Source organism: Artibeus jamaicensis, unplaced genomic scaffold (assembly GCF_021234435.1).
Source record: "Artibeus jamaicensis isolate MK-2021 breed Jamaican fruit bat unplaced genomic scaffold, CSHL_Jam_final contig_548, whole genome shotgun sequence".
NCBI classification, from domain to species: Eukaryota; Metazoa; Chordata; class Mammalia; order Chiroptera; family Phyllostomidae; genus Artibeus; species Artibeus jamaicensis.
Genome location: NW_026521883.1, coordinates 7,784,855 through 7,798,639, shown reverse-complemented (window position 1 = coordinate 7,798,639; position 13,785 = coordinate 7,784,855). Strand labels below are relative to the sequence as shown.

The 13,785-nt window shown below is 40.9% G+C and overlaps 1 protein-coding gene across 2 annotated transcripts in view; it reads left to right on the top strand.

Annotated features, from left to right (window-relative positions):
• The window catches only part of DIS3L (DIS3 like exosome 3'-5' exoribonuclease), a 31,374-nt gene extending 18,278 nt beyond the window's left edge, over positions 1-13,096 (top strand). For both annotated transcript variants that reach the window (XM_037155609.2, XM_037155611.2), the window contains 11 exons: positions 249-428; positions 2,425-2,594; positions 3,683-3,844; positions 5,507-5,754; positions 6,318-6,410; positions 8,459-8,992; positions 10,327-10,481; positions 10,576-10,754; positions 11,971-12,116; positions 12,489-12,663; positions 12,751-13,096. In XM_037155609.2, the coding sequence (XP_037011504.1) occupies positions 249-428; positions 2,425-2,594; positions 3,683-3,844; positions 5,507-5,754; positions 6,318-6,410; positions 8,459-8,992; positions 10,327-10,481; positions 10,576-10,754; positions 11,971-12,116; positions 12,489-12,663; positions 12,751-13,059 (2,351 nt within the window). In that variant the 3' untranslated portion in view covers positions 13,060-13,096. The remainder of the gene's footprint in view (positions 1-248; positions 429-2,424; positions 2,595-3,682; positions 3,845-5,506; positions 5,755-6,317; positions 6,411-8,458; positions 8,993-10,326; positions 10,482-10,575; positions 10,755-11,970; positions 12,117-12,488; positions 12,664-12,750) is intronic.
• Positions 13,097-13,785: the final 689 nt, after the last annotated feature.

Sequence of the window (13,785 nt, the reverse complement as noted above, 5' to 3'; positions counted from 1 at the left end):
GAAGTGTGACCTACCTTAAAGGATGATTGACGGTGCCCCTTTATGAAAAGACATAAAGTATGACATGGTGGCCACATTTCTTTATCCCTACCCTGTGGAATAAAAGAAACGACCTATTTTTTGAAAGGAGGAAGCTTTTCTTTGAAGGAAAGCCGATTAGACCTCGGATATATTAACATCTGAGGTGCCTCGCTGGTGTGGCATCCCCCGTGACTGTACAGCGTTTCTCTGGGCTGTCCCAAACACAGGTCTCGTTAGTGACATCCTAATCCACGGGATGAAGGCTCGGAACCGCTCGATTCATGGAGACGTGGTAGTTGTGGAACTGCTTCCCAAAAATGAATGGAAAGGAAGAGCCACTGCCCTCTGCGAGAACGACAGTGACGACAAGGCCACAGGGGAGTCCCCCAGTGAGCCCATGCCCACAGGTGAGCCGGCTGGAAAGTCACACAGGAGGCATTTTTCTTGCAATGTGTTTATTTTTCCTCTCAACAATCCAGAAATAATTGCACTTATTCATATATATTTTTTTCTACACTGTCAGTTTCCCCTCTCTGCAGGTTTATTTTATTCTCATCAGCACCCAAATATGCTGTAATATCTCCCATCTTAAAGCAAAAACAAAACCCTCTTGGTCCCACATCCCCTGCAGCTACCACCCTTTTCTCTGCTTCAGTTTATGGTGCAGCCCAGTGAAACAGTGGACTCTGCATTCTCTCTGCTTCCTCTTTGCTCATTTGCTCCCAAAGACGCTATATTCAGGTGTGCCCCTACCCCCAAAAACAAAACCCTGCACCACTTGCCAAGATCATCAGTGACCTCATTGCCAGTAGTCCTTGACATCTGTAACCTGTCCGCAGCACTTGGCCCGTGAACCACTGCCTCTTCGCTGGCTTCTCAGTTCTTCCCCCTCCCTACTGGTTGATCCTCCTCGATTCTCTTGCTGATTCTTCTTGGATGCCCCCAGCTCCTCTCCGGATCCCTTTTTTCCTGACCATTCCCCCTAGGAGAGCTCATTCAGCCCTCAAGCTTTCTATCTCCAGCTCAGACCCCGTTAGCCTCTAATCTTGTCTGTCCGACACCTTGTCCTGGATGACTAGTGGGCATCTCAAACTTGCCATGCCTAATAACAAATTCCCAGTTTCCACCTCCAAACCTGCTTCTCCCCTAGTCTTCCCTCATCTGTGTAAATGGCAAGTTCATTCTTACAGTTGGTCAACCCAAAGACCCTGGAATCATCCTTGGATTTTCTTTCATACATCAGCAAGTCTTGGCAGCCCTAACTGAATTCAGCCACCCCACACTCCACCACATCTCCCCTAATTCGGGCCAGGAGAACCGCTTGGCGAGATTTTCCCAGCAGCCTCCTCACTGGTCTCCTGCTCCCACCCTTGCTCCCAGGCAGTCTTTTCTCCACATAGAAGCCACAGTGATTCTCTTAAAAGTCCAGGTCTTGCCACATCTCTTGCCCAAAACTCTCCAATGGCTGCTCCTTGTTTCTCTCAGAATAAAATCCAGGTCCTTCCTCTGGCCCGCAAGGCCGCACTAGCCTGGGCTGCCTCGTATCACTGTCCTCTCCGTCTTCCCGCTGCTGCCACACCGACCCACCTGCCCTTGCCACCACCCCAGACATCCTCACACCTCCTTTCCTCACAAAAGCCTCTGTTCAGATGTCACTTTTGTTTGAGACAGCTGCTACTTCTGACCCTTCATTACTCTTGGTCGCCTTGCCCTCGTGTATTTCTCAGCAGGCATCACTGCCTCCCATGTATTTATGTGTCATTGTTTCCCACCCCACGGACACCCAGACTGGACTCCAGGAAACCAAGGACTTTGCTTTGATGCTGCTCTATCCCCACGTAGAACAGGGCCTCATTCCTGGGAGGGGATCCATAAATGTTTGTGAAAATACAGCGCTTTTAACTATTAAAGTTTGTTTTTTCAGTCAGTGATGATTAAAACTCTTGAGTATCAAACTCAAATGATTTGTATCCTTTTCTGTCTATCATGTTGGGCCAAACGATTTTGGCTGATGGGAAAATGTGAGGGAAGTAGTAAAAATGCACAGTAGCGGGCATGGGTTAAAACCAGTGAAAATCATCCACTTTCCCCAGCATTCCCTACACTGGAGGTCGATAAGGTGAGGTCACAAGGGAAAGTGGGATTGATGGATTCTAAATGTCACATCAGGCCCCTCAGAAGAAAGGGCATACTGACAATGTCATTAAAATTTTTTAAAATCCATCTTAATAACAAAATGCTAGGAAGCCAAATGTTTATGCATCTCTCAGTTTGTATGGACATGCTTCAGAAAAGTGGGACATTGGGTTTCCTGCTTCCTTCCTTACTGCTGAATGGGTCAGAGTCCAGGTGGGTGACACCTCACCATCTAAGGTTTTATTTATTTCTGTTTTTTCTCCAAAGGTAGAGTGGTGGGCATCCTTCAGAAGAACTGGAGGGATTACGTGGTGACATTTCCATCCAGAGAAGAGGTGCAGTCTCAGGGCAAAAATGCTCAGAAAATCCTCGTCACACCTTGGGATTACAGAATCCCCAAAATCCGAATTAGCACTCAGCAAGCAGAAGCCCTCCAGGTAGCCAGCCTGGCAGCCCTGCTGTCCCTCCTGTCTTTGCCAGCTTGTGAGCGGCAGCAGAAACATTGTTAATTCCTTTGCATAAGAAGGGATAAATTATTGACAGCATCTGGCATTCGGGATCCTGTTTTTTAAAAACTCTAAATATATAGAACCATCTATTAAGTAGTCCTTGGTTAATAAATGAAGGCCAGAGAGAAATGTCCTAGAAAGAGCTGTGTAAGACAACTAGAGAGAACATACATTATCCAGCTGTCCAACCCAGAAACTTCGAATAGATACACTGTGCCAACACTAACAAGCTTTCTTCTAGCAAGCGATACAGAAATACGATCCCTCTGCCCTATAGAGATGATATAGTGGCGCTTCACAGAATCGATTATCCATAAAGGAATATAGCACCAGAGAGAAGATACAAACAAGAAAGTTAGAAATTAACCTTTACTGTGGTGAACAGTACAAGCATCACCCAATTTGATTTGCCTCCTGTTTTGCAGTTTCTAAACGAGACACCGAAACAGGATGTCCCCAGCCAGTAACCTGGCCATTGTGCTCCTTTACATCTTGAAGCCTTATACAGGCTTTCTGAGGCCAGTGGGAACTACTGCTTTCCTTATCCGTGGTTTGCTAGAATTTTGGGACATTCGGGTTCCATCACACTGATGATACCTTCTTCCCCACCAAAAGATGTCTTAAGGAATTAGAAAGTAACTCTGCACACAAAAAATGGAGGGTTTTTTTTTTGTTTTGAAATTTAATTTAGACTATGTATAGCTGAGTCTTTCCCCTGTATTGCAAAGGTTAACTAAAATGTGGTACAGTTGGCTTTCCTTAATAGACTAAAATTTCCAGCCCATTTATTTGATGTGGAGAGATGATGCCTCCTTTGAAAGCACTGGGGCAAGCATTTATACACCATCTGGAAATTTAGTAAAACAGGAAAGTCTATGAAAAAAATACCCACTATTTGCAAATTGGCTGCTCTCTTTGGAGCTCCATGTGGTTTAACTCTTGTTGGTTTGGTGCTTCTAGTTGACCCACTTGATTCTGGGCGCTGGGCTCATGTTTTCTCCTGTCCTTTTCTGCAGGACTTCAGGGTGGTTGTGCGCATTGATTCCTGGGAGTCGACATCTGTGTATCCAAATGGACATTTTGTGCGTGTTTTAGGAAGAATCGGAGATCTGGAAGGAGAAATTTCCACCATCCTCATAGAAAACAGTATTTCAGTTGCCCCTTTCTCAGAAGCTCAGGTCAGATTTCCCTGAGAACGTTGGTCTAGCCAAAGACATTTTGTACATTTTCTTTTTGCTTTTGTTGTTGTTTGTTTCATCATTAAGAGAGAAAAAAATCATTGCACTATGTCACAACCTACTTTCTGAACGCATAGATAATGGAAATATCTGACTCCTCTTTATTCTATTTGGACCAGAATGAAGTCAACTTCAAGTGCAGAGGGTAGTTTCCTATAGCCTCACAGCTCTCAAACTTTCACTTTTTCCAACTGTGCATAAAAATGGTTTGTCGGTGTCTTATAGTCACCGCGCATCCATCCCCAGTAATTGCAAGGGTGCCTAGTTCCAGACCCACTGGGCTCCCTCTCTGTCATAATCATTCAAATGCAAAAAGCTGCAGGAAGCAGCTTTTTGGGTTCCATACAGCTCTGATCCATGGGCAAAAAAATATCTTGCTCATTATGAAACAGTTTTGTAATCTTTACAGAAGACAAAAGTTTCATGAACATAAAACATCAGCTATTTTCATCACTTTGTGATCTTTTAGAATCCTTATAAATCTTGTTTATTATTCTGGCATGGCTATATTCATAGTGTGCACATACTATTTTCTGCTTCCTTCAGTTAAAATTATTTTTATGTATTGACATAGCCTACTTATTTTTAATAGTTGTGGCAAATTATTGTATATTGATGTACTCTAGTTTGCTTAAGCGTTCCTCAGTTGTTGGGCATTTTAGCTGTTTAATTTTTTAGTAGTATAAAAAATGCCACTTCAGTTTTATAAACAGTGCTTTTTTTCCTTTTTAATCATTTTTCTTGGAATGTAATCCTTCAAGTGAGATTACCAAATCAAAGGACATAAAAAATTTAAATAGCTTTTGTTATGTATTGGCAGCTTGTGCTCCAGAAAAATTGGAGCCGTTTGCATCACCAGCAAGAGCATATGGGTGTTCTTAATTCCATTAGAGTTTTAGACGGAACAGTAGCTATAATAGTAAAATATTTTAGAATATTTTACATTATTAAATTTTTATGTTTAACATTAGTTTCTGGGAATTATTTGTTGACTTGTTTCAGCTCTTAGCAAAAATGTTAGAATAGAATAAAGCATGGATTAGACTTACAGGACTAGATTTCTCTTCCCGTTAGCCTACTTACCAGCAAATTGATGGTCAAAACAGGTAATAATGGAGAGAAAATGCCCTAGATTGGTCCTGCTTAAATTATCTTTGAAGAATAAACTTTTAATATTTGGAACATGTTGGGTTTCTTTTTTCAGGCCTTGACTTGAATTAAAAGCTCAACTACATTGAAATAAGTGGGTCACTTGAAAACGGGGTAGGGGCTGCCACCCATTTTTCCCTGCTCCAGCCCCCATAACTAAAGAGGCTGGTGACAGCTGTGGGACATTCCTGTCAGACCATGAGCGTCCTTGAGGGCAGGGACTGTGCCTTTCCTGTTGACTTTTGAGTTTCCAGGGCCTAGCACAGTTCCTGACACATATGAGGCACCTAATAAGTCATGATCGATCAAAAGCAGCAAACACAGGTTAATTGCAGAGGGTAATGGGGAATGAATGGGACTTCAATGAGGTCACACTGAGAATGTCAGAGAGTGGATTTTTATAGGAAATGTGTCCTGGGGGACTCGCTGAGTATTTGGCCTCTCGTTGCGCAGATGTGTGAGATGCCCGTGAACACACCTGAAAAGCCCTGGAAGGTGAGTCCCGAGGAGGAACAAGCCCGCAGAGACCTGAGGAAAACCCACCTGGTATTCAGCATCGACCCCAAAGGTTGCGAAGACGTGGATGACACGCTCTCGGTCAGAACCTTGCACAATGGCGACCTGGAACTCGGGGTTCACATCGCAGACGTCACACACTTTGTGAAGCCAAATTCTTGTACTGACATTGAAGCCAGGACACGGTAATGCCATTTGAAGTCAGCACTGTGATTATTTGTGTGTGGCTGTAACATATTTCGTCACTATGCTAGTTTCGGATTTTCGAAACATAGATGTCATGATTTTTTACAATTCTCAAGATCTCTTCCCCCAAAAATACAACTGAGTTCCACTTCCCCTTTCCTTTAGAACAGTCCCCGATCGCGGCACCTCGTGGTTGGTAACAGACCCTTTCTGTAGTTTCCGTCTGAACTGAAGAGGGTTAAATTTTTCCATGCAGCAGTATACTATTCTATATAAATACTGGATCATTACACTCTAATTTTTTTATACAACTGAGAGTTGTGTCACTTCTTCCTTCGTTTTTATGTCATGGAAGCATATTTAGCCCACAGCCGCATCTCATAGAGGAGCGGGACCGTGGGACCAGCTCTATTACCCAGTCGGCTGCACTTTATGGAAAACAACAGCCTTCGGGCGTCTGGGCCGGGGTGCCGGCCGTGTCCCTCCCGGCCCCCGTGCTGTCTGTCAGCAGTTCTGCCTCTTGCTGCTGAAGGTCATGTACTGGTGTGTGTGTCATTCACAGGGCCACCACTTATTACCTAGCAGACCGCCGCTACGATATGCTGCCCTCCATCCTCAGCGCTGATTTGTGCTCCCTGCTGGGGGGCGTCGATAGGTGAGTTCATTATTTCTGCCTGGGTGGTGCCTGGTGCCCTTGCTTCTGGCCTCCGTCTCCTTTCCAGTGTGCTGTCACCCCCACCCCCACCCCTACTTCCCCGCGTCCTCCACACCCCTCCGTACCACTTATTCTCAGACAGCTTTATTTCTCTAGTCTTCTCTTCCCTTCCCTTCCTGTTCTCTTTCCTCTCTTTCTACCTGTGAGGCTGTTTCTCCCTCTGTTTTATGGCTTTTAAAGTCAGCTGAAGTCTCAGAACAAATGGGTACAACTTTGTGTGTACATATTCCCTGTTTGAGGCTGTTTTGCATGAGGAGCATGAACTTAGGGTTTTTTTGTAGTTCAAGTTTATATCTATTTTTGAATAGGTAATACAACCAATATAGTCCAAAATTCATAGGTTCTGAAACATATTTAGTGAAAAATCCCTCCCACTGCTTTTCCTTGGTTACCAATTTCTTACATATTTTTCTAGGTATAAAATACATATGCACAAGTACAAACATGTGGTCTTTCTTTTTTTACACAAATTGTGACATATTCAGGGTGGGGCAAAAGTAGGTTTACAGTTGTATGTCAAATACAGAATTATTCTTCTATTACTATTTATTAATTGTATTATTTCCATAGATCCTATAAACCTAGTTTTGCCCCACCCTGTATAGGGGAAGTGGGGGGAAGGGTGGGGGAGACATGAAGTGGTGCTCAGGCGGAAATTTGAGTGAAGCTTTGCTGGCTGGCCAGCTCTCATCTCTTGCTGTGTGGCCTGGTTCTTTGGGGGTGGGGTGTGGACCCCAGCTGTTCAGCACCTTGCCTATTTTTTTTAACTTGATGTATTTTGGGGATCATTCCTTGTTAATAAAATTTGCTTATCTATTCAAATATGGATTGTTTCCAGTCTTTTGCTATTATAAACAAAACTGTACTGAATTACTTGGAACAAAAGTCATTTCATATTTTGTAAAGTACAGGGTATATGGAGGATAAATTCTGAAGTGGAATTTCTGTGTCAAAGGGTATGTGTATTTGTGTTCCATAGATTTAATCGATTGCCCTTCAAGAGGTTACAACAATTACATTCCCACCATCAGTGTATGAGAATGCTTGTTTCACCACAGCTTTGCCAACACAATATGTCGTAATTTTTTAATCTTTGCCAATTTGGCAGATGAAAATGATATCTTAAGAGTGGTTTTAATTTTCAGTGTAACTCAATTACTACGACTAAAGTTAAACATTTTTTATATGTTTAACAGGCATTTATCTATGCCTTTCTGTGAATTACTTCATGTTCCTTCGCCTTTTTGAGTTCTTGATCTATCAGTCATTGATTTTTAAGAGCTCTTTGCAGCTGAGGAAAATTAGCCCTTTGTTTTTTATATGAATTGCAAATATTGCATGTTTTAAGTATTTAAATGAGTGATGTGGTGGCTAAGGGATTCTTTACCAAGTGAACTTTTTGCTGATTTACCTACCATCAAGACTGCTGTTGCAGTGCAGTGTCGTCCTACAGGATTTCAGAGGCTTTGCTCTCCTTTACCAGAGAGCCCAACAGACGTGATGCCCTCCCTCGGTTCTGTGCTGTGGAGACGGGGAGGTGGGTTCGTAACATTCCATGTGAACTCATTTCATGTTTGCTCAGAGGTCACCGGAACCTGGTCTGACTTTGATTTAGTGGTGGAGTGTATGCGTTGAGACATCAGACCCAAAACCTGTAGCAATGCCATTTGTTTCAAGTTCCACTTAGGGTCATTTTGCTTGTTTCAGAAATGGAAGAATTAGCCCTGGCTGGTGTGGCTCAGTGGACTGAGCACCTGTCTGTGAACTGAAAGGTCACCAGTTCAATTCCTAGTCAGGGCACCTGCCTGGGTTGTAGGCAAGGTCCCCAGATGGGGGCGCATGAGAGACAACTGATCAATGTGTCTCTCACACATTGATGTTTCTCTCCCTCTTTCTCTCTTCCTTCCCATCTTTTTAAAAATAAATAAATGAAATCTTTTTTAAAATGGAAGAATTAAATGATGATTTTAGTGTCATTGCTTTTGTAGGTATGCTGTAAGCGTCATGTGGGAATTGGATAAAACCTCCTATGAAATTAAGAAAGTGTGGTATGGCAGAACCATTATTCGATCAGCATACAAACTGTTTTATGAAGCAGCCCAGGAACTACTGGACGGAAACTTTAACGTCACTGATGATATTCCAGAATTCAGAGATTTGGATGAGACGAGCAGACAAGCCAAGCTAGAGGAATTAGTGTGGGCAATTGGAAAGTTGACCGACATAGCACGCCACATCCGAGCTAAACGAGACCACTGCGGTGCTCTGGAACTGGAAGGGGTTGAAGTTCGAGTACAGCTAGATGAGCAAAAGAACATTCACGACCTCATCCCCAAGCAGCCCCTGGAAGTCCACGAGACAGTGGCTGAGTGCATGATCCTGGCCAACCACTGGGTGGCCAAGAAGATCTGGGAGAGCTTCCCTCACCAGGCCTTGTTGCGCCAACACCCTCCTCCACACCAGGAGTTTTTCTCAGAACTAAGAGAATGTGCTAAAGCAAAAGGCTTCTTCATAGATACACGGTAATTCCTCTACTGAGGGGGCAGAGCAAGGGAAAGGAATGCTGTACACTTATCTTGCAGTTCTTAAAAATGTGACAGCCAGATCTTTGACCAGAAGTAGAAAGCTTATTGGCTCTCTTTCTTCACTGACTAAAATGTAGGTGTAGACTTGAAATTAAAACAAGTCTATTGAGGCACAGCTTTGACCCACTAAAATTTGTAAAACAGAAGTAAGAAACTTGGATTTAATTTCATCTAGTCCTTAGGCAAATCCCAAGAAATAATACTATTTATTTTGCTACTTCAAAAATGCAGCATTATCATAGGACACCACACTAATGATAAATTTATACCAACCTTCCATAGACTGAGACTTTTTACGCCCCACCTCCAGGATAAAATATTTTCCACGTTAAAAATGGTATGTAAAGAGGATATTTCAATATTTTGTTGTGAAGTAACAGGTGCTAATTTTAATCATGAGTCAGAATGGATTTTTGGCTTCCACCTTTAGGTGATGGTACCTTTTGCTGGTTTGTTGGGTGGCAGAGCTCTGTGGGGAGTGCAGGCGCTTGTGCTGAGTGTTCAGATACCCTTTTGTGTCATCCCTGTTTTACAGGTAGGGAAAGTAAGACTGGAGGGGTTAATTACTACAATGTAACAGCTAGTCAGGACTGAGCCACTATTTGAGTCCAAGTCTGTCAAACTGGAAAGCTCTCAGCAGCGCCCACTGCACTGCTTTGCCTCTGCCCATCATTCCCCATCCTTCCCCGTCCTCTTGGGGGCACACTACAGAACTGTGTGCTGTTGTTATGTTTGCAGTATAACTCTACATTTCCTGGGTTTTTAAAAATTATTTGAGAGTAAGTAAAAATGCTTTCTGTCTCATGAAATAATAACAATTTAGGTTTCTTTTACTTGTGTACATCAGACTTAGTTTTGTTTTGTTTTTTAACTGTCTGGCTCCATAATTCTTGACTTTTAAAAAAGAAAAAGTCCATTCTTTGACCTGTATGGTATTTTTAAGGTTAAGGGTGTTAAGAATTCAACAAGTATTTGACCATCTGCCATGTGCTGAGCATTAACTTAACCTCCTCACAAGCATCAGCACATTATTCTTTACTGTTTAAGAAACATTTAAATACTGACACACTTTTTTTGTTTAAATCTTAAAATCAAACTAGATTTCTATCATTGAAAAGAGTTCCTTCTGAAATGTGTCCAAAATAAATTTCACTCCTATCATATGAGAGCATTGAGACTGATGAGTGAAGTGTGCCCCTCGGAGTGTTGGCTTATAAATAAATCATTGCCGGGGACTAAATAATGATTTTTCCTTTTTTTTTTTTGATCAGGTCTAATAAGACACTGGCTGATTCTCTGGATAATGCGAATGACCCGCACGACCCCATCGTAAACAGATTGCTCCGCTCTATGGCTACGCAGGCCATGTCTAATGCACTGTATTTCTCCACTGGATCCTGTGCAGAGGAGGAGTTCCATCATTATGGTAACAGAATTTTTTTATGTGCCCATAATCTTGAGTGGGTTGTTCTAAAAGTATATGTTGTTGTTGATTTCGATCTTTTGGCCTCTTTTTAAAGGTCTTGCATTAGATAAATACACTCACTTTACTTCTCCAATAAGAAGATACTCAGATATCATAGTGCACCGATTATTAATGGCAGCCATTTCAAAAGATAAGAACATGGAAATTAAGGAAAATTTGTTTAGCAACAAAGATCTGGAGGAATTATGCAGACATATCAACAACAGAAACCGAGTAAGAGGGGTTTTAATTTCTCTTCCTATTATCTCTTTTGCTAAAAGAATCAGTTTTATTGTATAACGGAATGAAGTACTATGTATTTTAGCAAATTAAAATTTAGAATTATTATAACCAATGAAATGACATAAAAAATTATGAAGTATGTTGAATAGCTCTTAATACATTTACAAATGTTCTGAAGTAATTTAATGTGGATTTGGGAGATTTAACAATAGGTTAGATGTTTCTCCCAAAGTACAGAAATTCATGTCACCACCCAGGGGTAACCATTAACAATTCTACCTAATACTTTTTATTTGTAACAGTATTACACCAGGTCTGTTTCGCAATCTGCCCTTTTCACTTAACACATTATTGTTGGCACACCGTGTCAAGGTAGTTAATCATGGTTTTAGAAGCTGTTTTGTGTTCTATTTCAGTCGTTGCTAGTGGCTTCAGTATTGTACAGCATAGAACTAGACCATTTGGTGAAACATGGAATTAGAAACTACCTATATGTTTAATAAAATCTTCTATACCCAATGTTCTCTAGTTCTGTTTTGCAATATTATACCCGCCAACCATGTTTGCTATTTAAATTAACAATTTTAAAACCTTAAAAATTCAGTTCCTCAGTCACACTAGCCCCCTTTCATATATGCTCAATAAACATATGGCCAGTGGCGACCTACGGGGCAACACAGATGTGCAACTTTCTCATCACTGCATGAAGTCTCCTGGGCAGTGGTGTCCTAGGCTGCCCAGGACCTAGTTCACAACCAACCCTGCCTATGGTTTTTACAGACAGCTCAGATTATTGCCAGGATAAATTCCTGGTAATAATGAATGCTGTGACAAGGTGAGCACAAATGGAACTGTGATACATACTACTAAATTGTCCCCCACAAGAAGTAGTACTAATCTCCACTTCCATCAACAGGATTTTGGTAGGCTACTTTTCAGCTTACCTGCATGAACTATACATAGTTTCTAAATGACAAACTGATTGCTTTCTTAAATTTTTAATTGTCTAAGACACTTTTGAGGGAATGATACTGATGGTTTTGTTCCCACAAAAATTGATTTAATTCATCATAAAGAATACCTGTATTAATAGTGTTATAAAACCTAGCCTTTTTAAAGATGTTGTTTTTGTGGGATGATGAATTTTGTCTCTTCTGGGTATGTCAGGGAAGTCTGTCCTCATGACTTGGGGCTGTGCTTCTTGCAGGCAGCTCAGCATTCTCAGAAGCGGTCTACTGAGCTCTTCCAGTGCATGTATTTTAAAGACAAAGGCCAAGAAACTGAGGAGCGCTGCATATCCGATGGTGTTATTTATTCAATTAGAACAAATGGTGTGCTTGTATTTATACCGAGGTATGTTATATCTAATATAAAAATTGTTAACAAATCATAGTTAAAGTGTATAACACAAGCAGTACTTTAGATAACTTATTATTTATTGTAGCAATTATTTAGTTATATATATACTGTATTGTACATATAATTCACTATATATGTATAAAAGATTAGAATCTAGTATATCTGTATCACTCTTAGAATAAAATTTTACTTATTTGGCAAGATATTTTGTTTCTATCTGATTAAAGAAATAAATATTTGGAGGTAAATCACAGGAAAAAATGTTTTTAATCTAGAAGAAAAGCTAGCATTCTAGCTAAACATATATACAAGATCTGCGTACTAAGAATATATTATCTCTGGATTCTTATTCTGGCAATGATTCAGGTTTGGGATTAAAGGTGCTGCTTATCTGAAAAATAAAGATGGTTTAGTAATCTCATGTGGCCCAGATAACCGTTCTGAATGGAAACCAGGATCTCTTCAACGCTCTCAGAACAAAATCACCTCTACCACAATAGGAGGGGAATCTGTTACATTCTGTTTGTTTGACCATGTAACAGTAAGTCTGTATTTACATTAAATACTGCTTTCAGTGTAAATAACAAAGAATGTGATTTAATAATATGCATTCTATTCTCTATGATAGGTGAGAATATCTGTACAGACCTCACGTTGCCATTCTGATACAATCAGGCTTGAAATAGTGAGCAACAAACCATACATGATACCAGACACAGAACTTTTTCATCAGACTGCTCTCTTGCCAAAAAGCGACTTAGTGAAAGAAGTAACTAGATCTGTGGAGGAAGCTCAGCTAGCCCAAGAAGTCAAAGTAAACATCATTCAGGAAGACTATCAAGAATATTGCCAAACCAAGGGAAGAAGCCTGTACATACTTCTAGAGGAGATACGGGACTTAGCTCTCCTGGATGTTTCAAACAGTCATGGATTATGAAATACTCCCCTTACTTAAATAAAAGAGCTTTATCTTATGTTTTACCTTCTTTTCAACATTACTGTTAATCTAATTTTTGGTCACACAATGTTCTAGTTGATAGAGATTGGGTAGATATTTCACAGACCATAATCCCCCCCTTATCTGCAGTTTTGTTTTCATTGGTTCCAGTCACCCAGTCAACCAATGGTCTAAAAATATTAAATAGAAAATTCCAGAAATACTCAATTCATAAGTTGTAAACTGTATGCCATTCTCAGTATCCTGGTGAAATCTTTTGCTGTCCCACTCCATCCTGCACAGGACACAAACCATTCAGTGTACCCACGGCATACCAGTGGGTATATGCTACCAGCCTATTAGTCACTTAACCTTCTCATTTTTCAGATTGACTATTGACTTCCTATTGGCCCAAAAGCACAATAGTGATGCTGCCAATTAAAACGTGCCACAGAGAAGCAATCCAGCGCTTCCTTAGGAAAAAAGGTGACGGTTCCCAGTAAGAAAAGAAAAAAATCACATGCCAAGGCCACTAAGCTTTATCTACAGTAAGGACTCTTCTGTGAAATTGTGAAGGAAAAAGAAATTTGTGCCAATTTGCTGAGACCACATTCACGTAACTTTTATTCCAGCATTTTATCATTGTTCTACTTTATTATTGTTAGTTTCTTACTGTTCCTAATTTATAAAGTAAACTGTATTGTAAGTATGTGCACATAGGAGAAA